At 48.0% G+C, this 21,628-nt stretch overlaps 6 protein-coding genes and 2 non-coding genes across 8 annotated transcripts; all 8 read left to right on the top strand.

Annotated features, from left to right (window-relative positions):
- Positions 1-208: 208 nt before the first annotated feature.
- On the top strand, positions 209-1,849 carry MCYG_00112 (GATA-type sexual development transcription factor NsdD; the record flags this gene model as incomplete). Its single annotated transcript, XM_002849962.1, has 3 exons — positions 209-1,108; positions 1,177-1,533; positions 1,613-1,849. 3 exons carry the CDS (start codon positions 209-211, stop codon positions 1,847-1,849), a joined length of 1,494 nt encoding a protein of 497 aa, XP_002850008.1.
- Positions 1,850-4,436: 2,587 nt separating this feature from the next.
- Positions 4,437-4,507, top strand: MCYG_10503. Its single transcript has one exon. It is a non-coding gene; the product is annotated as a tRNA-Gly (tRNA).
- A 2,033-nt stretch (positions 4,508-6,540) lies between these two features.
- On the top strand, positions 6,541-7,039 carry MCYG_00111 (uncharacterized protein; the record flags this gene model as incomplete). Its single annotated transcript, XM_002849961.1, has 2 exons — positions 6,541-6,696; positions 6,797-7,039. The coding sequence occupies 2 exons, from the start codon at positions 6,541-6,543 to the stop codon at positions 7,037-7,039; spliced, it is 399 nt and encodes a 132-aa protein (XP_002850007.1).
- A 1,637-nt stretch (positions 7,040-8,676) lies between these two features.
- Positions 8,677-11,742, top strand: MCYG_00110 (choriogenin Hminor; the record flags this gene model as incomplete). The annotated part of the gene is made up of 2 exons (XM_002849960.1): positions 8,677-9,066; positions 9,283-11,742. 2 exons carry the CDS (start codon positions 8,677-8,679, stop codon positions 11,740-11,742), a joined length of 2,850 nt encoding a protein of 949 aa, XP_002850006.1.
- Positions 11,743-13,344: 1,602 nt separating this feature from the next.
- MCYG_00109 (conserved hypothetical protein) lies at positions 13,345-15,454 on the top strand (the record flags this gene model as incomplete). The annotated part of the gene is made up of 6 exons (XM_002849959.1): positions 13,345-13,799; positions 13,850-14,188; positions 14,250-14,508; positions 14,560-14,631; positions 14,730-14,794; positions 14,854-15,454. 6 exons carry the CDS (start codon positions 13,345-13,347, stop codon positions 15,452-15,454), a joined length of 1,791 nt encoding a protein of 596 aa, XP_002850005.1.
- A 222-nt stretch (positions 15,455-15,676) lies between these two features.
- MCYG_10502 lies at positions 15,677-15,758 on the top strand. Its single transcript has one exon. It is a non-coding gene; the product is annotated as a tRNA-Pro (tRNA).
- A 546-nt stretch (positions 15,759-16,304) lies between these two features.
- Positions 16,305-20,078, top strand: MCYG_00108 (DUF455 domain-containing protein; the record flags this gene model as incomplete). Its single annotated transcript, XM_002849958.1, has 3 exons — positions 16,305-18,496; positions 18,566-19,217; positions 19,308-20,078. The coding sequence occupies 3 exons, from the start codon at positions 16,305-16,307 to the stop codon at positions 20,076-20,078; spliced, it is 3,615 nt and encodes a 1,204-aa protein (XP_002850004.1).
- Positions 20,079-20,601: 523 nt separating this feature from the next.
- On the top strand, positions 20,602-21,431 carry MCYG_00107 (conserved hypothetical protein; the record flags this gene model as incomplete). The annotated part of the gene is made up of 2 exons (XM_002849957.1): positions 20,602-21,341; positions 21,368-21,431. The coding sequence occupies 2 exons, from the start codon at positions 20,602-20,604 to the stop codon at positions 21,429-21,431; spliced, it is 804 nt and encodes a 267-aa protein (XP_002850003.1).
- Between the last annotated feature and the right edge of the window lie 197 nt (positions 21,432-21,628).

The following is a 21,628-nucleotide window of genomic DNA, read 5'->3' as shown; positions in this document are numbered from 1 at the left end:
CACAAGCAGAGGCTGGTCTGGAGCCGTTCCTGTGCCTGTTCCAGTTACCATTAATACTTCATCTTCTTCTGGTCCAGGGGACGCCTTCTGCAGCGCCTCTCAAAACTGCCATTCTACCCCTGGATTGAAGCAGCTTTCGTTCTCTCCCACCACACCCCCGGTTTCTACCTCGTCACATTCAGCCGAGAGCAAGCATACACCATCTCCCATGGCGACTGGAATAGCTGCTTCTTCATCTTCTGCCCATCTCTTCTATCGACAGTCCTCCAGCATGTATCACAGCAGTCAGCCGCAATACAACTACTCCCCTCCCACTCACCATCAACCACCTCCGCCCCCGCCGTCGTCCAGGTCGTCGGCCGATATCTCGCCCTCGACCCGTCCGCACAGGCTGGTCGATGTTCCTACCACTCACTCTACTAGCACAAAGTCGCTCCCGTCTATCCACGAGGCTCTGGGCAAAAACAACCCACTCCCATATCCTCATCCCCAGTCGTCCGTATGCGGCCCCTCACAGACATCAGGTCACCTGGCGTCGTCTTCAAATCCCATGGCTGGACCCAGCGCAGAAGGGCCGAGTGGACCGTCGAATCCATTCTCTTCCACTAATTCCTCGGCGCCTTCCTTGCGGGATTCCCTGCTCAACTCACAACAGCCGCCACACCACCAATCGGCTCCATCTCAGTCCGAAAGCTCGATAAGGTCCCAGGACTCGCAGAATCACTCTGCCCACTCGATAGGGTCGGAAAAATCATCTTCCCGAAGCTCAGTTGCTGACAGGACTTCCATATGTACTTCTCATGCGCCTTCCTTTGATATGCTTTCTACAACGTCCACTGCCGTGTCTTCGCCAACAAGCTATGTATCACCGGTGACATACAACCCGCCATCCTACGCATCACATCGAAGTGTCCCTCCTTCGCAGACCTTCCCCCCACCATCGTTCGAAGGCAGGGCCGCCCATTCGACATGGAATTTTGGCTCTTCAGATCATACGCCAATGGATGGGGTAAAGTCAATGCAGAGGAGTAACGGTAACGGGATGCCATACTGTGACGCAGTTAAGAGACATCTTGATGATTACGACGTCCGAGCATCTCTAAACGAGGTAGTTAATTTCCTTTCCCCGTACTAACATGGAATGGACTCGTTCAAAAACACTAACCTTATCTACAGGTCCGAGACACCAGTTCCCGTACACTAGATATACTTCGACCACGTTCGCAACGTCCCCAGTCGACTAGGCCAGAGTCAATCGACTCAGCTAGCTCTCTACCCTCGCTAGCTGAAATCGAAGAGTTGCTCCACCTCCATCGCCACACGGCAGAGATTCTGGAAAGAATCCGTTCCGCCGCAATCTCCCATGAACACTCTTTAAGCGAGCAGCGTAACCACCAGCAAATCTTCAAAACAGATCACATTCGCGACAAAGAGCGGATGTCCATGTACAGCGATGAGTACAAGAATGGAGGCGGCCTGGCCAGTGGCAATGGTCACATTATGGGCAGTTCTAGCCTTGAAAAGAAGCGCAGGGTGCGATAACATTCCGATACTTAACCTATCATTTTATTTTTTTTTTTGCTCATTTCGCCCTAACTAACGTTTTATATAGAAGGCTGCCCCGCCTGGCCGTTGTCATAGCTGCAATCGTGCTGAGACTCCTGAGTGGCGAAGAGGACCTGACGGTGCTCGTACTCTCTGCAACGCCTGTGGTCTTCACTACGCCAAACTCACTCGCAAACAAGGTCTTAACAAAACAGCATCATCTACGGCTCCCACGTCGCAGATGGCAATGGCTGAGAGCAACATCAGGCCCGGAGCTGGTGTTGGTCGATCACCCCCTCTCTAGCCCTGATACCAACACTCCCTGAGGATAATCAATGAGTTGATTTCCTCCACCATATATACCATATATATACAATGTATTATTATACATTTCTTGTCTGTCTTTCTAATTTCCTTTTCGTTTCTTGTTTAAAACTGGGTGGTTCGGAATGGTAAAATAAACCTACAAGATTTATTAAACATCTGGGGGCGTTTTCCTTGAATATTCTTACTACACCATTACCGTTCGATTTTTTGTCTATGCTTTTTTTATATATCATTGCATGTTTATTTCTCCGGAATATCTGGAATATACAGGGCTGTATGTATGCTGGGAATTTTTTTTTTTTTTTTTTTTTTTTTTTTTTTTTTTTTTTGGGAACTGGAGTTTACCAATCTTTTTATACACTTGCATGTCCGTTTTTGTTCTTTCGTTATGGCCTCTGTCTGCCCATGTTGCTTTCTCTCTTAATTTGTTGTCACATATACCCACTACTGCTAGCAGTTCTATCAATTATCGGAGATATTTTTTTTTACCGTTGCGATAAAACTTCGGTCAAGTGTGCTGTTGACCACAAGAAAACGTGGTAGCCAGAAAAAAACCAAAAGTGGGTTTCGTTGGTAATAAGGTACGGGTATCTTCCCGCCAACCTTATTCGATCCATTAAGTATCCAGAAGCATTCTTCAGCCAGCCACCTCAGGCCTTGTTGGATGTCACCATGACTGTTTTGCTACACGCTGGTCTCGAAGGGCTATGGGCACCCTATCCCAACTTTTCAGTTTGACCACACCCTCAAGAGGAACAACCCAGGCTGTCTTACTCGGCTTCCGGTTCCACGGCCTTTTTTTTTTTTTTGCAAAAGACGAAATGTCGGAATGGCAGGGCTGTCATGTCAAATTATATTACAAAAAAAATAAATAAAAAATAGAAAAAAAAAAAAAACCTCCTTTCCAGAAGTCGTTGCACATGATTGATAACGCTACCGAAAAAGCTCCACTGGAGTCGGCCCCCGGGAAAGGCCTAGCGATGGGCTGTTGACAGATGGAACGTCGGTGGCGATATTGGAAATACCCCGGCCCATGATATTGCCGATATTCTCGAAAATTCCTTCAGTGGAGCTCTCGGATTTCTGCAAGATCTCCGGCCTTTAAAATATATAACGAAACCGGCCGTGGGGTACTGTTATGTTTCAAACTCGTGGGGAATCAATATTACATATATTGTCTATCCTTAAGATAGTATAATATACGGCTGCTTACTAACTTATCTGAAGATGATTTAGGGTCATTTCCACTTCCATATCTCCTGAGAATATTCATATATTCCTCTATCATTCCCAGATACATCGAGAGTATCAGGAGAAACAGCATGACGGCGCTTTTAGCTCATAAGATTATTACGATATAATTATACCTGCTGTCATTCTTTCTATAACCCATGATCCCTTTCTCCCCCAGGGCCGTCTCAAACTTATTGAAGGGAGTGTTCAAATTTTTCTGCAACGACCTCGGCCCAGGGGATATTCCGGTTCAGCCCTTTTTATCCGTGAACTCTCTCCAGGGTCGCCGATTAGGCACTCAGATACGCAGAGCAGAATCCGTTCAATCTTCGGCATTAATTCCCACCTCCTTGAAAGGTACCAGCCACCGGGGTAAGGGTGAAAGCCCCGTCCGCCCTACGACACTGCACATATACCCTAATCTTAACATTTTTTCTTTCCCGTTCTTGGAACGCCAGGGGTCTATCAAAACCCAAATGCGATTCTGTCTGCGGAGTTATTCGCTTTCGTATAGCGTGAAATCGATGGACACTTGTTGCAGCATGGACATGCTCCATTGGAAACTTGTATGACAACTATGGATGTTCTCCCCGGACAACCCATCGATGGTTGTGAAGGCTACAAAAGTTGGTAACATAATATGTCACCCCAATCCTTTCATATAAACTACAACTTTATAAAAAATTTGACGTTGCACTTGGTAGAAAGGGAGGAAATGCCGAAACAATTGGAAACCCAAAGCCCACCCCGTTCCTCTGAGACCACTTCTGCTTTCATCCTATGGCCTAGGAATCATTGGTAGCTAGTTGTATAATCCGTCAAAGTGCAACAGAGCTAGTATCGATCGACTCTACTATCAACATTCTCACCCTAATTGCTAGGATGCCACCCTTTTTACCAGCTTAACCTAATAGGCATTTTGGGACATACGCTCTGTTCTGCACATAAACTTAGGGATACAATATATCTTATTGGTCACTGTAGAGTACTTAAAATACATACATCCTCCCACCACTACCATCATCTGGTACTTATTAACTATAAATAACGAGTGTATCCCCCAGAGTGTAAGAGCTTTACACTACCAGGTTAGGCCAATAAAAATGGTGGCATTTTAGCAATTAAACGTATCAATATTACTATGCCAAACTTTGGTAATAAAGTCAGGATATGTGATTATACAACATCGCATTTGTGGTCCCTCCCATCTTTTCTAGAGCTCCTCCCGGTAGCTGGCATTCTGTGAAAACACCATTTCGGGAGAATTTATGTGATTGCTCGAGATTAAAGCAGTCATATTCTCATATTGGACTTGGATAGGCACCAACTCCGCATTGATGGTTTAGTGGTAAAATCCGTCGTTGCCATCGACGGGCCCCGGGTTCGATTCCCGGTCGATGCACTTTTATTTTTTGGCGTTATCTTCTTATCTTCCTGTCTCTCTTTCCTTCTGACCTTGACTACTCTTTTTGTCGGTTGTTTAGATCGCGGAAAATCCTTCAAGAGAACCTGCATGCGCCTCTTATGTATGTCATGATATCCTGGCATGCATATATCACGTGGCTATCCGAGTTCTTATACCATTGAATGGAACGAACTGCTGCATATCTAAAGTAGAATTTTGGAATGAAAAGCAACATGCTGGATATTCTCATGTAGGGCGGAAAACAATAGTTCCGCTGGGAAGTTAGGGCTCAGGTCTAGGGCTTGCTGGGGATGCTAAAATATGAAATACTCGTTGATGTGTATGTGCTGCTTTCCCTAGTATCTGCTACTTCGGATACTGCGTGAGGCGGGTGATATGGTATATAAGATAGAGACACATCCCCTATAAAGATGGCCCGCGTCGCCAGCGACTCTCCAGCCATTAATGCAATCTAGCGAGTACAGTCGGCGACAATTGCACATTTATCGCCTCTACATTGGCTACTCTCACTTGCGGTGTCATTAGAGAAGATGCATATCGACCAGCGTAAGCCCATGGTATTCAACAAGTTCCATTGAATGCATCCACCAACTCCATTGAGTGTGAAAGGGGGCAAATCAGTAGCTTTTTGGAGACTATAAGCGACTTTCAAGTCGTGATCTCTGCGTTATCAAGCATGACAAGCCATTTTCTCTTGCTTGCACAATCAGTCGCAGCCTAGCTTTAGGATACCATCAGGCTGAGCCTGTCTTAGAAATTTTAACTCAGCCTGCCGGTTCTCAAAAGCTTTACTCGAAACGCACAGAGTAACTCTCATAGACCCTGATAATCCAAGTTCCGGTGGTTATTCTCTGATACGGCCAAAGATAGCACTTTGCACCACAATGTTCCGGTCACAAAAAAAAAGGGTATGGTCCAGCGAGGGGCAACGTGTCTCTTGTAGTTTTAAAGCAAGAGCGTATGTCTAAGAAGTGCTTTTTTGAACAAAGGTGCGTATCAGTTGCTGGGTATGACTCCGGTATTGCAATGCAACCTACAACCCTCCAGTTGCAGGCTATGGGGAGGTAACCGTGACATTGTTGTTGGCGACACCTACGATAACAGTCTCTGGCGGGCCTGTCCTGCTGAGCAGCGACAACAGTAAGCTGAGAGACTTGGTTGCATCTTCGACGAGAAAGCTAGATTCTGGCTGACGCTCTGGCTAGTACTGTTAAGAAGGAGGTAACAGTTCGACGGAGTCTTGACCAAGCCAGTGATGTGCCTCGAGCAGAATAGTGAATTCCTTTGTCTATGTGGCACCATTTGGCTATGCGCTGGAGATCCGTCGGCCCTTGATGGTTGATAATCTGCCTATCGCATTTCCACATGAAGCTTTCTAGGCGCGGGGTTTGGATAATTTATTCGCTCACACACCGCAAGGCCGAATTGGTGGATGTAGCAGGAATAAAGGTGGCACTGTCCACGACATCTGTACGAACTCGACTTTTAAACCCGTCCAATAATATGGCCTCCGCATGTGCGAATGGCTCGAGAATCTGTCCCAGAACAGCTTGTGCCTGGATCATTTCTGGCGGGAGACACGACGATCTTGCTCTACACGTCTCTGTGCAGGTCTAGCGATACACCCCCGTCGAGGTAGCTCGAACCCTGCGTTATACAGCTTGACCTGACTTGTTTGGAGGTCCTTGCCAAAGTTACGGCCCAACTGGACGTAGTTGAAACACTTGACAACTCTGTTGAACAACACAGCCAGGCCTGCAGTTTCTGCCATGCTTAAACTGTCTTTGACTTCTCTGGCGTTGCTGGCTCATGACTTTCTAAATGAATGTAATATATGGAGATACCGGGATACTAGAGTGCTTGCCAGCGTATCGATGCTGGCCATCCACTATAGCTCTGACACAGAAGTAACGAGAACAAGAGTCTGACCATGTTGTTTTCCCCCGGCCAGCGGCAGGCTGGTGGACGTGGAGAGATGTGATTAGCTGCAGGGGTGACATTGAGGAAAGATGTCTCGCACTCGAGTTATCGCATGTGAGTTAAGGCCATCCTCTGACCCCCATGACTCCACGACGTTAGACTCTCGTCAGAACTGCCTTCTTGTTGAACAAAAGAAAGATGGTGTCGTGATAGCTGTCAAGCGAATATCCAAGAAGTCGACCTTAGTCAGCCTATATCACATTGCGGATATATTTATGCGGTGTATGGGGTGGTGTATAACATAAGTATAAAAAATGGATATTAATATGGATATTAATATGGTAGAATATCGTCATCGCCATCTTTTCTCCTGACAAATCGCGATCCTTCATAATAGTTCCGTGGCTAGCTTGGTGGATTAAAGTAGAGCAAGGGTGGATCACAGGGAGGGCTAAGGTGAGGGAGCCCCTTGTTTTACCATGTCTTGTCTGGATGTCTCGTGTGGACATGGTTATTGTACACAGGGTCAGGGGTGTCCCTGGGGACCGGAACATGAAATATTTCGACGCCGATGGTGGACGTTTATGAGTTGTTGTTTTCGTCCTTCTCCTTCTCGCTGTAAACTTCATGTTCCTGTTCCTGTGTAAATGTCAACTGTGGACGGTGGAAGTTTGAGATGCATCAAAATAAGCAAAAAACCCATCATGCTCTCACAACGAAATCGAAAAAAAAAAGGAAATACAAATTCTATTCTTAGATCAAGCATATAATAAATATATACGGACGGCACGTTCTCGGACGACTGGACCGGCTGCCATGCTGGCGGTAAAGTCAGTGGAAAGACTGTGAGATGGTCGACGTAGTAGTTGTGTAGATGGCTGGTGGAAGACCTTGTCAACAGGCCAACGGGGAGATCATGAGACAAGGTAGGTAGGCGAGAGCTGATAGACAAGAAGAAGGCGAAGACGGACGGAAGACGGAAGACGGGAGGCGAGGAAGAGGAAGCGAACCCCTGCATGGCTTGATATGGAGATAGATAAGATGGCGGTGGATGGCGGAGAGTTGAAAAGGAGGTCTCGACGTAGTCGTCGTTGTTGTCGTTGACGTTTCGTACTTGATACAGACTGCTTCCCTTCTGCCTCTGCTCGCCGCCTTTCTCTATTTCAACGTCAACTCTTCAACTACGACGACAACAACTACAAACTACTACAACTACGGAACTACAGGCACAAGTACCAGGTCTCCACTGTGACAGTTGCTAGCCAGTGAGATAGCGGACTAATTCCTGCACCAGGCAAGGCTCCAGCACTGCTCATCCTCTCGTTTTACTTGTTGGTACTGCTGCGGTAGCAAGTCGAGCAAGCAACGCATTAGAAAAGCCACGCGAGAGACGAGAACCAAGCAAAACAGCCACTAGCCAGGCTCCAGGATACGAGAACTTCTTGTCTTCGTCTCGGACTGACTCTGGCTCCATCGTCCCTGTTTGGTCGATCGATCACTCGGACTTGTGTACATATATATACATATACGGAGTACCTTGACCTGCTTGCAAGGGATAAGCGATCAAAGGCATCCGACAGATACGAAAGAGAAAACACTACCCAGAGCCGCATCGAAAATCAGCAATTAACTGCTCGGATACGGAGTGCCTCTTTTGGCCTCGTCATCTACCAGCTTAGCCCTTCTTCTGATCCTTCAGTCCTCCGTTCCCTTGGGCGCAGCGGGAGGAGCCACTGAGGAAGGGAGCGAAACCAGAAAAGGAAAAATTCTGAGAGGTGGAAAAGAAAAGAAACAAAAAAAAGGATAGAGAGAGCCAAAAAAAAAAAAAAACTGGGCCTTGTTGCTTTTCTTGGATACGCTACTTGTTTGACTCCTTGGCTGGGGATTGCCTCTGGTGCTTGGAAACGCTGAATATTTAGACTCGCCATTTTTCTTTCTTTTTTCCCCCTCTCTTGTCTTTGGAATCTCTCGCTTCTCCAGGATATCTATCGCGGGAGAGACGGACCGACTTTTCTTACTCTTAATATTCAACAATTCACTCGTTTATATCTTGCCACTCGAAAGGGGGAAGAACGGCCACAAGCAAGCAACAAGAAAGAACAGGCAACAAGCGAAAAAGCAAACGAACGAAGTATACAAACCTACATTAAACAAAACCGATATCTGCCTTTATCATCATATCAGGTCCATGTTCTCTGCATACAGACGCTGAATAATTTTTCGTGATGCTGGCAGCTCCCTCCAACAACCCGGTCCGCCGGTTCTCCTCTCTCTTTTCACTGGGCTCGCCAAAGCCTGAAGAGAAACGCTCTTCCGCCAAATCACCTCATGTACAGTCCCGCTCTTCATCGGTACACTCGACGCCTCTTCAGGAACAACGTCTAGCTGAACAGACTCAGGCATTGAGCCTGAATCCACGAAATGTCTCAGCCCCTCTGCCGGGTGAGAACGCATACCAAACCTACACTCCTCCACCGCGTTTATCCAGCCTCAACCCAGATCTGGCCAGTCCAGGTTCGCCGGATGCTCACAGTCGTAGCCAGAGCTGGAGCGATGCAATCCCACGATTCAATAAACCTGGTTCAAGGCCGAGCTCGGGACTCGGAGTTTCAGGAGTTAACGTGAATCCCACCCCTGCCACTATAAGTAAAGCAAAAAAGCCTACCAAATCGAATAAGACGGGTCATGATGCGTCGAATCACGGGAAGCGGGCTTGGATTGCCGGAACAGAAAACGATATCCCCTATGATATTAGTAGTCTACTAGCGGGAGAGAGAGTAAGAACCAAATCCCTTGATCATCAAAACTTGCCTTTTGCTGACCAGAACTAGGTGACTGATCTGTGGGACGAAGCTGGAGATACTTATGTCTACCTATTCCCGCAAAACTCTGGCCGCCCGCCCTCATTCAAGGTCGACTCCTCCATTTTCTCTGCCTCCGGGGCCCTCACCCTCCTCGCCCGCGAATCCGCAAACTCATCTCCTCCACAATCTACTCGTGGCGGACCGCAAGGCGGCCAACTTCATGATCCTAACTCCTCTTCCCCTACTCTTTCGGCACGGAATGGATCGAGCTATGACGATGGATCAGATGGACGATCCCAAGATGGTTTTCTGGACGACGATTCGCCAGAACTCCATCTTTACTTACCTGTACCATTAACTGGCGATCTGCCCTGTGGCCAAGAGAAACCTGTCCTTTCTGCCGATGATGTTGATATGCTAGTGCTTTTCCGTAACTTGTTTGCTTTTCTTATCGGCCAGGCACTGATTGCAACACCACGCACACCTTCTATCTTTGGTATATTCATTGAAGTATCTGGCCTGCTAGATCGATTCGGGTTCACGAATTTAGACCAGTCAACATTCGGAGAGACAGCTACCACGAGCTTTGGCTGCTATTGTGATGAGCTGGATTTGATCGACGTTCGTGCGTCGAGAGAACGTGCGTTAGATGCTATCATACTTGGTGAACGCATGAAGTACCTACCTCTATACCAGGAGGGGTTCACTCACGGAGTTGCAGTGTTGGACGACCTAAAGAAGTTTGAAGCCAAGTATAACTCCGTTTCACCCGTGACACGGAAGAGGTTGGAACGAGGATACCTCGACCTGGAGAACCGTATAAGGACCTGTGCTGCGAAGATTGAGGAGTTTGATTTCCCTTCTTTGTTTTCCGGTATCGCCAACTCGAATATCGCAAATGAGGCCAAAGTTATCCGCTTCAAGAACTGGAAGAATGCATATCTAGGCTACAGAAAGAATGTTATGAATTACTACCGCGCCCGTTTCGGCTCATGGCCTCCAAAAGCCAACAAGAAGAACCAGTTTCAGGAAAGTGGGCTCAACCGCGTGGTCCTTCGAGAGCTTTACCAAGATTTCTGCGACCTTTATGACATGCTCGCTGATCGTACAGACCTTACTACTCGCTCTGCGGACATGACAACCTCAGTCTTCAAGGCTGAAGACTCAAATTCCACCTCTCAAGCCCTCCGACAGATCATGTCAGAGTATGACCGCAGTACACCACCCGTTCAGCCGCCGATTCCCTTCGACATCCCACGCTTACCATCGATCCATTCCATACGACGCAAGCTAGACCCAAAGCACGAGGTTAAGGAGCGTGGCAAGCGCCTCTCGACCGGAGAAGTGAATGAAATTCTCGTGTCTAGTTACAATCATTCCAGCATGAAACCGACTCCCTTCTTAGAGAACTTCATGAACTATGAACGTCGTGTTGGCCATGGAAAATGCGCCGATGAGCTAGCGGATATGCGTTGTGGACAGTGGCTTTTCATGTACGCTGTGGTGCAGTCCTTGCCTATGCTTGTCGTTGACGCGCCGGACCTCAGATGCACGCATGGCGTGGAATATTTCCTCTGCATACCACCCCGCGGTGGGTCACCTTGGTGTGCTTCTGATCCAAAGAATGGCAAGAAGTGGTTTGGTGTCGCTGGCGGGTCAGGCGTGGTTAATCTGCCGTCTGATGTGGTTGCGAATGGTGTTGATGCCGTTTTTAGGCGCAGTCACTGCTGGGATGTTGCGCTGAAGTGGGCAGATGAGCAACAGCTGAATTCTTCCGTCATGTTGGACCCTGCCACACAGCCGCCAGAGGAGCCGCAGCAACCACCGCCACCCCCCCCACAGAGCCAGTCCCCACAACAACAATATCAAGCATATCCTCAGTACCCTCAAGCACCACAGCCATATCAACAACCGCAGTACCCGCAGCAGCCACAGTATCAACCACCACAATACACCCAACAGCCGCAGTATCCCCAACAGCCACAGCAGTACCAACCATACTCACAACACTACCAACAGCCTCAATATCCTCCGCAACAATACCAACATTATCAACATCCATCTCTCTCCATCTCAACCCCTGATCAATCTATTACCGGCTCCCTCCCACCAGCAGGCGCTCCAAACGCCTATCCAACACCTGTCCAGGGTCAAAACTTCCATCCATTTCCTTACCCACCGCCTCTCTCGTCGACCGGCTCCTCCTCAGACCGCCAGCCCACCCCACTTCTCACACCAGGCGATGTCACGCCTCCTACCCTACCCATGCTTAATCTCCAGCCCCCCAGCGCGCCTTTTGCTCGCGGTGCTGGAACTCCAGGAAATCGCTCGTCGATATACATGGGCCTCGAAGCCTTACCGTTACCCGCTGGCGTCACTCCGGTTGATCCATCCGCAAGATCAGCAAACCATAACCCAGATGCAAGTTTCGATCATATCCTACAGGGTGTCGCACAGCCTAATAATAACAAGAAGAAGAAAAAATGAACAACTTACTGAAGAACAAGGTTGGGCTTAGTTGTTTTGTCTCTGCATTGATTGCATTTCTTTTGTTTGCCTTTTATTCATTGCTGGTGCGTACATTACATTGTTTACTACTACAGATAAGTACGGGACGAGATGCGACGAGGATCAGATTGGTTTTAATTTTTAATAATGCATGACACGCACAAACTCTACACTAACATGGAAGCAGGCCGCCACTCTCACACTTTTTTCCTACCCTTCTTAGATATCTTTCTCTTTTATTCCCTCCTCTCCTTGACTTTCTGTTCTCTGCTTTTTGTTTATTACATTTGTATGCCATCATCCAGGCGGCGCTGCATTAAAAGCAAACAAAAAAAGCCGAATTGGATAGATAATAGACGTTACATTACTTGAATGATATATACATACTACGGGGGGGTTTGGTAATATGGATTATGTTTTGGTATGTTTGGTTGTTCAGGGTTTCATGTGTATTTCTTTTCCTCGGTGGATTATCTTCTGTCTACTTGTTTGTCTTGCATATTTGATATTAGCCTACAAATACTTGAAGTTATATATGCCGAGTTTTTCTCTTTTATATTCCCTGTTAACTAATCGGTGGATGGTGAGTTTCCTAGCATACCTTTGCTGCAGGCTAACAATTCTATCTAGTTATCATGATTTATTGGCCCTTTATGAGCAAATTATGGATATCGCCAACATCTAGACGCGGCTCGGTTATAGTGTTGGTGGTCCGAACTCGCTGATACTGTGTTTATGATATGGAGACATTATTCTTCTGTGGACCTGTCTATCTTCGTGAGCTCTACATATAACAACTCCAGACTTCTATTTAAAGCGGCCTTCATGATGCATCCGACGTTGTTGATATAAGCAACCCCAGTCCAATCAAATATCATGATTTACAGTTGACTTTCCTGGTTAAGCATGCGGGTATGCTGGACTATCCGCGACAGGAACGAGCCGGGGTTGGCATCCAACATTTGATTTGACCCATTAGAAACCGCTGGTTATATGTTGGATACAGGGCTCTGCAGCATCAAGCGTCTCAGGTGGAACCCCTTTCAAGGCTGTGTCATGATGCTTGCGGTTGATACATGGTACATAGCTAGCCGGACGCATAGAGCGTGGACACGATACATGGCATTTGACGGCTCACCATTCCCCGTTCTTAGTTCTACATGTTGTCGTCTCTTGGAGTTTCCTTTGCGGTAAATTTTCCGCATTATTACGCCAGTACTGTACCATAATATTCTAGCGGGAGAAACTAGAGGAGCGCAGCCCTGCAATGGGGCCAAACACGGGCTGTGATACCTAGAATAAATACCTGGGTTGCATTTACTATGCATCTGCACTATCCGCTGGCTCCTTGTCTATTATACAGGGATGAGGCTTAGGAAGCATGCGTTGGCTGAATGAGAGTCAGTAAGGGAACATGATCAATGTCGAGAGAATGGACCTCCCTCGCCCCGACTGGATTATATTTACAAGGCTGCTATCCTCTACGCTGAGGATGGTTAATCACTTACTCAACAAATCCTACATACCTTCTATGGATAGAGAAGGGAAGCATCATCAATCATGAAGCTATTTCTTTTCTCTATGTTATTGATAGCTGCTTTCAGCTACCCTTCTGCTTCAGCCTCATCCAGCCAACTTTCTCGAAGAAATGCCTTAAACTCATGGAGCTCTGTCCAAGCAAGACACCTCGCTCCGGCATACCCTCACAGTGGTCTTCGAAAACGCCAGCCAGGTGGACTACTGCGGAAAGAAGCAAACCTTGATTTTGTTGATCATGCTGCCCATCTTTCCGCACGCTCAAACGAACCCGTCCTTGTCACCAACCTAGATCTGAGAAGCAAATATCCGACTCTCTCGCTGGAAGATCTGGAAGATGGCCTCATTGATGTTACCTGCTTTGAGTCAGGAATCAAATTGACCTTTAGCTCACCGGAATACATGGAGGGGGTCAAAAGAGAATTAGCCGGTACTACAGAGTTCGTCGCCATCTCTTCACACTGGGGCTGTAACGAAGACGAAGAGCGGGCACCACATATGTGAGTAATGGATACCATTTTTTCGACAGTGTATGCTAATTCTCATATAGGGTTACCAACGTGACAGTTGATAAAGAGGAAAATAGCATCACCCTCTCACGAAAGGATGTTCAGTGGAAGGAAGCATTTCACACTATCAATGTTTCTTTCTCTCATAAGAGAAGCAACAGCGTTGTCAGGCGCAGCCAAAGACCTGCAAACCCCATCAGGCGTAGAAGTAGGACGCCCGGCACTTCCTCCTCTTCAACCCCCACAGTTCCAGAAACGGTTTTTCCTCCTGTCCCTACGTCAGAAGCTAGATTTAACAATGGTTCGGCGAAGATTGATGTTAGCCATAAAAATAAGCAGCTAGTACCTCCAGAGTTACCTGGAGTCAGCCTTCTTGGACTGTAAGCCTCTTTACCCCCATGTCACACGGAAACAGCTGACTGGAGCTATTCTGTACAAAAGACCTGAAGGAATCACCCTGTCTTGTAAGGAATGCAGCATCAATGGAGCTCTAGAACTTTCAGCGGGCTCGTTTTCTATGGGGGATGATGAGGATGACTCGGGCCTATTGTCCGCACTTGCATTCATCAATGAAGGGAAGGTAGAAATAGAACTTAGCAGTCTGTTCGCTCGTGTGGAACTTGAACTTGCTCTCGAAGCAGGCCAGGAGCTACTTAATTTCACTGTCCCTATGCCTTCAGTACCTCTTAGCCCCTTTGCGGTGAGTACACTTAATGGATGTTATTGGTTACCTGGGGCTAATACTTTATAGATCCCTGGTGTGGTTCTATTTGGAGCTATATTCACTCCCCAGGTATCGGTAGCGGTTACTCTGAGCAACCCTGTAAACTTCACTTATGGAGTGGACGTATCGGTAAGCAGACTTCTCAGTGTTAGTATATGCCATGACAACGGCCCTAACATTGCCTCCCTTATTTAAAGGTCCCAGAAGACTCAGGCTTCTCCCTCAACTTTGGAGATCTTTCAAATTCGACGATTAAAGGGCTGTAAGTGAGGAATCCTCCGAAAGATGCACCCTGTGAAACTGGGCTGATAACAATCATAGCGAATATACCACATTCACAGAGATCCCTTTCCAGTCCTCCAAAGGTGTCACGGACCTGACATTCTCCGTCAGTTTCTCACCCGAGATCCTCTTCGGGGTCGAGTCTCCTACCGGGATCATCAAAGGTGGCGCCGGTGTGACCTTCAACGTCCCACAAGCATCGGTAAAAGTCAGCCAACTCCACGGAGTTGACGAAAGGTGTGAAAAGGTCACAAAACCTCCCGAAATCGAAAACGACACGGATAAACACGACTTTGTTGACATACTTATTGGCGATTTCGTCAATATCGAACCGAGTTTTGGCTTCGAGGTCGTTCCGTTTGTCGAATTGCAACTCAAGCTACCCCGTAACGAAGCTCTCCATTACCAGAAGCTCACAGCCACGTCCACAGAATTCAGTCTACCGACAGCTTGTTTGGCCTTTGATGAGAAAGTGAGTACGTATGGTGCCCCCACCCAGGTTCTGGCGACCTCGACGGCGGAACCAACGGCAACGGCTTCTGAAACGAAGAAAGCTGCTGCCGGTCGAGTCAGTATGGCGAATGTATGGACACTGCTATGTCTATCCGTCCTAGCAGCCGCCATGTTCAATGCTTGCTAAATAGGTGCTCATGTCTCTTTTTATTTCTTTGATAGTATATAGCTAAAGACCGTTAACACATCTTGATGACAACTTAATATATTTCATTCCCCTACCTACCACTGTGAATTCCACTGTACAACACGAATCTATAAAACGGTCCTCCGGGGGGGTCAACAGCATCCCTGACACGACAACCTCCTCTCCATCAAGCGAAAGCAGGGCCGCCTCTCCATCGAGATCGGCCTTGTGGTCTAGTGGTATGATTCTCGCTTTGGGCTACCAAAGATGCGAGAGGCCCCGCGTTCGAGTCGCGGCAGGGCCCCTTTTTTTGCTCTTTTTCCCTGCTATCTTTTTTCTACTCTGTATCCATTGCTGCTGTTATTTTTTTTTTTCATAAGTGATACTGCGAGGCGATGGCGATGGAAGGAGAGAGAGAAAGCGCTTTGGTTGCTGCCTGGCCGTTTCACTGACTCATCTCAGGACAACCAACAGACACCAAAAAAGAGCCACTGACAGCATCCAAAAGAGTATGACTCTGTTTTACGAGTATCAGACTTCTTCTCCAAGCTGGCTATCAAGCCAATACCAGGACTAACGGCACTGTTGAGCCTCTAGTGTGGCGTGAGCCGCGCCTTCGTGGCTGTCATCCTGGCCAGTCGATGCATACAAGCCGAAGAGAAGACGGCATCTCTGACTCAGTGGTGGATACATCAAAGTCGAAGACTGAAGGATTCAGTTGACAAGGCTGCTGCTGCTGCTATTTAATGTGACCTTTTCATCAAGGGCATCGTCTCGACCGGGAAGACAGCGTTGGCGTCTTTATTCCCCTGGCTGCTCCCGATATCAAACAGACAGACAGCAAGACCTCATGGCGGACCAGGAAGAATCTCTACAGGCGAGCAGCCTGTCCCTTTTATCCTATCAGACTGCGCTTTGCATTATTCCGCCTCGCCATCTATGGCAGGATGTCGACCGTCTCAGGGCTCTATACGACCAGGCATACGGAAAATGGCCTGCACATATCAACCTCGTTTATCCGTTTGTACCGGCAGATAGGCTGCCAGTCGCTTCGCAGTTAATACGGGAGACGCTAAACTCCCGGAACCAATCCTCTCAATGCCAAAATACCACACTTCGATCAGGTCTGGCAGGTTTCTTCCGTAACCGTGGAGGGAATACTATCCACCTCACCCTACAGGACGAAACAAAGGACCAGCTTTGCCAGCTTAGGTCTTCCATTCTCGAAGCTCTCGGCCATCATGGTAAAGATGAGCGTGATTTTTGTCCACACCTTACCATCGGCCAGACTAAAGCGGATGATGACCTGCGTGACTTTTTATTGGGCAAGGCCAACATGCTCCCGGCTCTACAATGGGACCTCAGCCATCTGGTCATTCTTCGTCGTGAAAAGGACTTTGGCGGGAGTGGGACAAGCAAGATGGTGATCTGGGATGCCATCGATTTGTCTGGAAATAACATGTCTAGTTCCGAAGAGCTTACTTGGCTATATAGCGGAATGTCTCTACACGGTCTGGATGCAGCAGCCGATGAAGCTACCTCGCCCGCTGAGCCGATGACTACTTATGAATTCTTACCCCACCAGCTTTCCTGGTGCCCCGTAACGGAACCCTCCGCAGAGTCAGCAAATGTCCGGAGTAACGGCTTCTCTGTCTCCACGTATAATGTGCTGGCAGAGTTTACCCGACCCCAACCCCAAGACAGATATGACGCCCTGGTCAAGAACATTCTCTCTACGAACGCGCTAGCAGATGTCCTGGTTCTCCAGGAAGTTTGCGATGATTTCCTACTCTTTCTACTTTCACAACAGGATGTGCAGCGGCGATACCCATTTGTAACTCATGGGCCGCCAGGCCAGGAGGGATCACCTCCTCTCCCTAGTCTCCGCAACATCGTTGTTTTCTCCCAGTGGAAGTTTTCTTGGGCCTGGCTACCTTTTGAAGCTCGACACAAGGGTGCGGCTATTGTAAAGGTGGATGGAATCGGAGACTTGAACTCCTGCTTGCCCACAATTATCACTGCCGTCCACCTAACCTCAGGGTTGAATGATGCTGCGGTCGACAGTAAAATGTCCCAGATACGCAACATCATACACCTGTTAGATAATGACTACCCCGATAACCCGAGCGTGATTGCGGGTGATTTCAACTTCGCCACTTCGCAGGAGGTTATCGATGCTGCTGTAAAACAGAACATGATTTCATCAGCTGGAGCGGAGAAGATACTGGGACTAAATTATTTGTTATCCAAGGCCCATTTCATGGATGGATGGGTTGTCGCTTGTGAAGAGCCTGGAGACACAGACATTGATGGCGGGCTTGGTGAAGGTGAGTATGGAGCCACATACGATCCGATCTTGAACCCTCTTGCAGCCCAATATTCGGTCAATGGCAGACCCCAGAGGTACGATAGGATCTTTGTACGCCAAACTGGCAAAAGCAAGGTCACAGATTTCAATTTCTTTGGTCTACGGCATATCCTTGGAGGTGAGAGACTACCCATGTCAGAATATGCCAGTGATCACTGGGGAATAAGGGCCGAAGTGCAGATTGGTCATAGTTTGAAAGATGTTAAAGCCAGTGAAGCGGCCTCTGAAAAAGCCCAACTGCAATTGAAAAGCTTACCGAAGAGCCTCTCTACCTCAGATGAAATCAAGTCGTGTTTGGGGGCTTCTTCGATGCTACCTGATGAAGAAGGTATCAAGACACGAAAGTCAGTTGTTGCTACCCTCGCCCAGATTCTAACGGAGCCAATCCATGATTCCAATGGGAGAGATATCGAAACACCGCTTGTGTTGATCCCTGTCGGCTCCTATGGTCTCGGTACCTGGGGCCCTAACTCTGATATTGACTGCTTGTGTATTGGCCCTATCAGCACGAGCACTTTCTTTTCTCTTGCAATCCAAAGGCTCAAAAAGGCATCCGCCCATGGAATACGTATCATGAGGAAAGTCAAGGCTGCAACAGGGATGATGCTAGAGCTACAGGCTGGAAACATTAAACTTGACCTGCAATACTGCCCGGCAGCAAATATTGCCAAAAGGTTGTATATCCCCCCCTCCCCTCCTCTTCGCTAAGTTGTTAAATATAATGCTCACATCATTGAATACAGATGGCAAGAAGCTACGAAAATACCGCCCCATGATCCAATATTCGACTTATCAATATATTCCTTGTCAAAACTTCAACCATTTAGGGACCAAGAATATATCAAACGAATGGTACCGGACATGTACGTATTCCAACTTGCTCATCGGTGTATCACCTTGTGGGCCAAAACATCGGGAGTTTACTCCTCAAAATTTGGCCTACTTGGAGGTATCCATATCACCATGATGCTTTCACGGCTTCATCAGCTCCTTCATGAAGATATAGGGCGAGTCACAGTTCCTGAGCTATTGACCATGTTTTTCCACCATTATGCGAATTTTGACTGGAAGAACAAGGTAGTGGATAGCCCTGGAACGCGGTCAAAGTATCGTCGGTTGTTGAGAGAACCAATGGTGATTCTAACAGTTCATATCCCCACAATTAATGTTGCGAGAGCCGTTACTGCATCTTCACTAAGGACTATCATATCTGCATTCAAACGTGTAGAGGAGCTTCTGGCTGAAGATGGGGCAAGATGGTCTAATGTCTTGAGCGACACTAGCATTAGCCATAATAACCAAACTGGGGCTGAAAAGTTTCTGGTAGCCTACAACAGCTACATCAAGGTTAATGTGCAGTACTGGGGTGCCTCTTCGACTCAGGCAAGTTCTCTTGTAGGCTGGCTGGAGTCTAGGTTCATCCGCCTACTCAATGGCATGTTGCTATCCCCACATACTATGACTAGTTTTGAGTGCTAATTCTAGCTAGATCTTGGTAAACAAGTCCCAAGTGTTCATGGACGTATCTGGCCTGCTCGGTTTACTTCAATAGATGCGCCTAATGACGGACATACCGCGGAGACAGAGTACGTCGGCTGTTACTTAATCGGCCTCGAACGGTTGCAAGGTTCCTTGAGCTCAACAGCCAGCAAAGAGGACGGTAAACGAGCACTGCAGGCAACCCTAAGTCAATTCACGGCTAGTTTGCACGAAGAGACCAAGTACTTTGACTCCACTGTCTGCTGGATTGACACCGAACATGTCAAACAAACAGAGCTAGATGAACTCAAACTCGACCATAGAAGCTGGGGAGGGCAGGCGGGGGCAGACATGGTGGCATCTGATTTCTCGGACGACGAATGTGAGGACGACGATCTAGCTGAAGACGATGAAGCGGATAGCGTTCCAGCAGTTGAAGAGCAGGCAGGAAGCGGAGCGAAGCCACACAGTAAGGACACAGCAGCAGCGCCCAAACCAGTTAGCACTAATAAGCTCCGGCCGGCTGCAGATGTTATCAGTCGTCTGCGTTGGGATCCCAAGATTGATTTTGGGGATTACCTGGTAGGCTATGAAGACCGTTTTCTAGGGGTAAAGGAGATGCCGTTGTCGAGATGGAAGTCAGAACAGACGGATGAGGAGTTTATCCCCCAGCACCGGATTGTCTATTTCAAGAGAAGGAGTGACGGCAGGCGAGTCTGGGACAGAGGGACCAGGAAAGATGAGATTTTCGGGAGCGGAGTCGGTGGAGGCAACTGAGGGTCGTCGCTCTGCGTACAGATAGTTCGAGCATTGCGGAGTATGAGATAAAAATATACGAGGCTCGCCTTCACTAGAGCTGCAAGCTGATATTATATTCATCGACTATGTCGTCTAAAGAAACATCCTGGAAGCGCCACAGAACTTTCTATACATTCTACTATATGTATAGACACACACCGCTCTGTCTCAAGGTCTCACTGTTGCCCACGCTTGTCCTTTTAGTCCTGACGCCGGGCCTTACGGGGGTAAGTATATAAAAGGCCGCAAACCGACCCTGGCAGGGGGAGGCGTTTGTTATATAGAGGACCCCTGCGCCCGTCAACGAATAGCCCATCAAGAGAGCAGAGACAAGGCCTGTCATAGAAAAAGTCTCTTCTAACGACGTCGAGTGTCCTCATTTTCCAGGTTAACGCTGATACTCATCCGCTCTATCTCTGAACTCAACGCCCCTTTTATCATTTCTTTTTCTCATAGTTGCTGTACGGAGTACCGAAGAAGCAAGGAAGAAACCCCCCAAGCCATGAATCCTTCGACAGATCCAAAACGATGTGAGATGAAAGTTCTCTCGCTGGGCCTGCCGCGGTCTGGCACTCTTTCGATGGCAAAGGCGCTCACAGCGCTGGGCTATCGAAATGTGCATCATACGCTCACAGACGCCGACGGTGGCGAAGCGGCGTGGCGTGTCTTTAACCGCGCTGCTGATACAACTTACCCCGTACTCCCTACATATAAACACGAGCAGACCTTCAGCCGGGAGCAGTGGGACGAAGTGTATGGTGGTCGTGAGGCTGTAACCGAGGCCGCTGCGATGTTTGGCCCGCAGCTGGTCAAGGTGTACCCCGGTGCCAAGGTTGTCTTGGTGAAGAGGGACTTTGACCGGTGGTTTAACAGTCTGGATAGAGTGGTACTAAAAGGGCTCTGGAATCCGTTGTCTGATTTCTTCTCTGGGGTCATTCAGCCGCTGCTGGGCTTGTCGAGTGCTTCAGCCATGAGGAAGGTCTTGCTGGGCTTTTTCGAAGCAAAGGACGTTGAGGGCATACGAAAGAATGCTCGCACTACGTTTGATCGATACTACAGGGAGATAGAGGAGCTGGTGCCGCCGGGCCAGTTGCTCCACTACAGGATGGGCGATGGATGGGAGCCCCTGTGCGAGTTTCTCGGGAAACCAGTGCCGGACATGGAGTTTCCATGGGTTAATGAAGAGGCTGAGCTGAAGCAGAAGCATCGTGGGATGCTCCTCTCTTACACAGTAGCCGCGATGTGTGTACTGGCCCGCTGGGTTCTAGGGGCAGGGGCCGTGGACTCGCTTTGTGGATGATGGCAAGGAAGACTGGATTTATAACCGTGTAGGGTTTGGGATGATAGCTATACGACGTTAATGGCATATGAACGATCAACTCTCTTAATTCATGAATTAACTGCGACTCCATATTAACCGGACATCCTGTCATCGTGAGTGGACTTGATGAGTCTTTTTGCTGTCATCATCTTGCTAGAAGATCCCAAGCATGAAAACCTTCGTTCTCGTAAGAAAAAAAAAAAAAAAA

Source organism: Microsporum canis, genomic scaffold (genome assembly GCF_000151145.1).
Source record: "Microsporum canis CBS 113480 supercont1.1 genomic scaffold, whole genome shotgun sequence".
NCBI lineage: Eukaryota > Fungi > Ascomycota > Eurotiomycetes > Onygenales > Arthrodermataceae > Microsporum > Microsporum canis.
The sequence above is the reverse complement of the archived record's forward strand: the minus strand, read 5'-3'. Positions and strand labels throughout refer to the sequence as shown.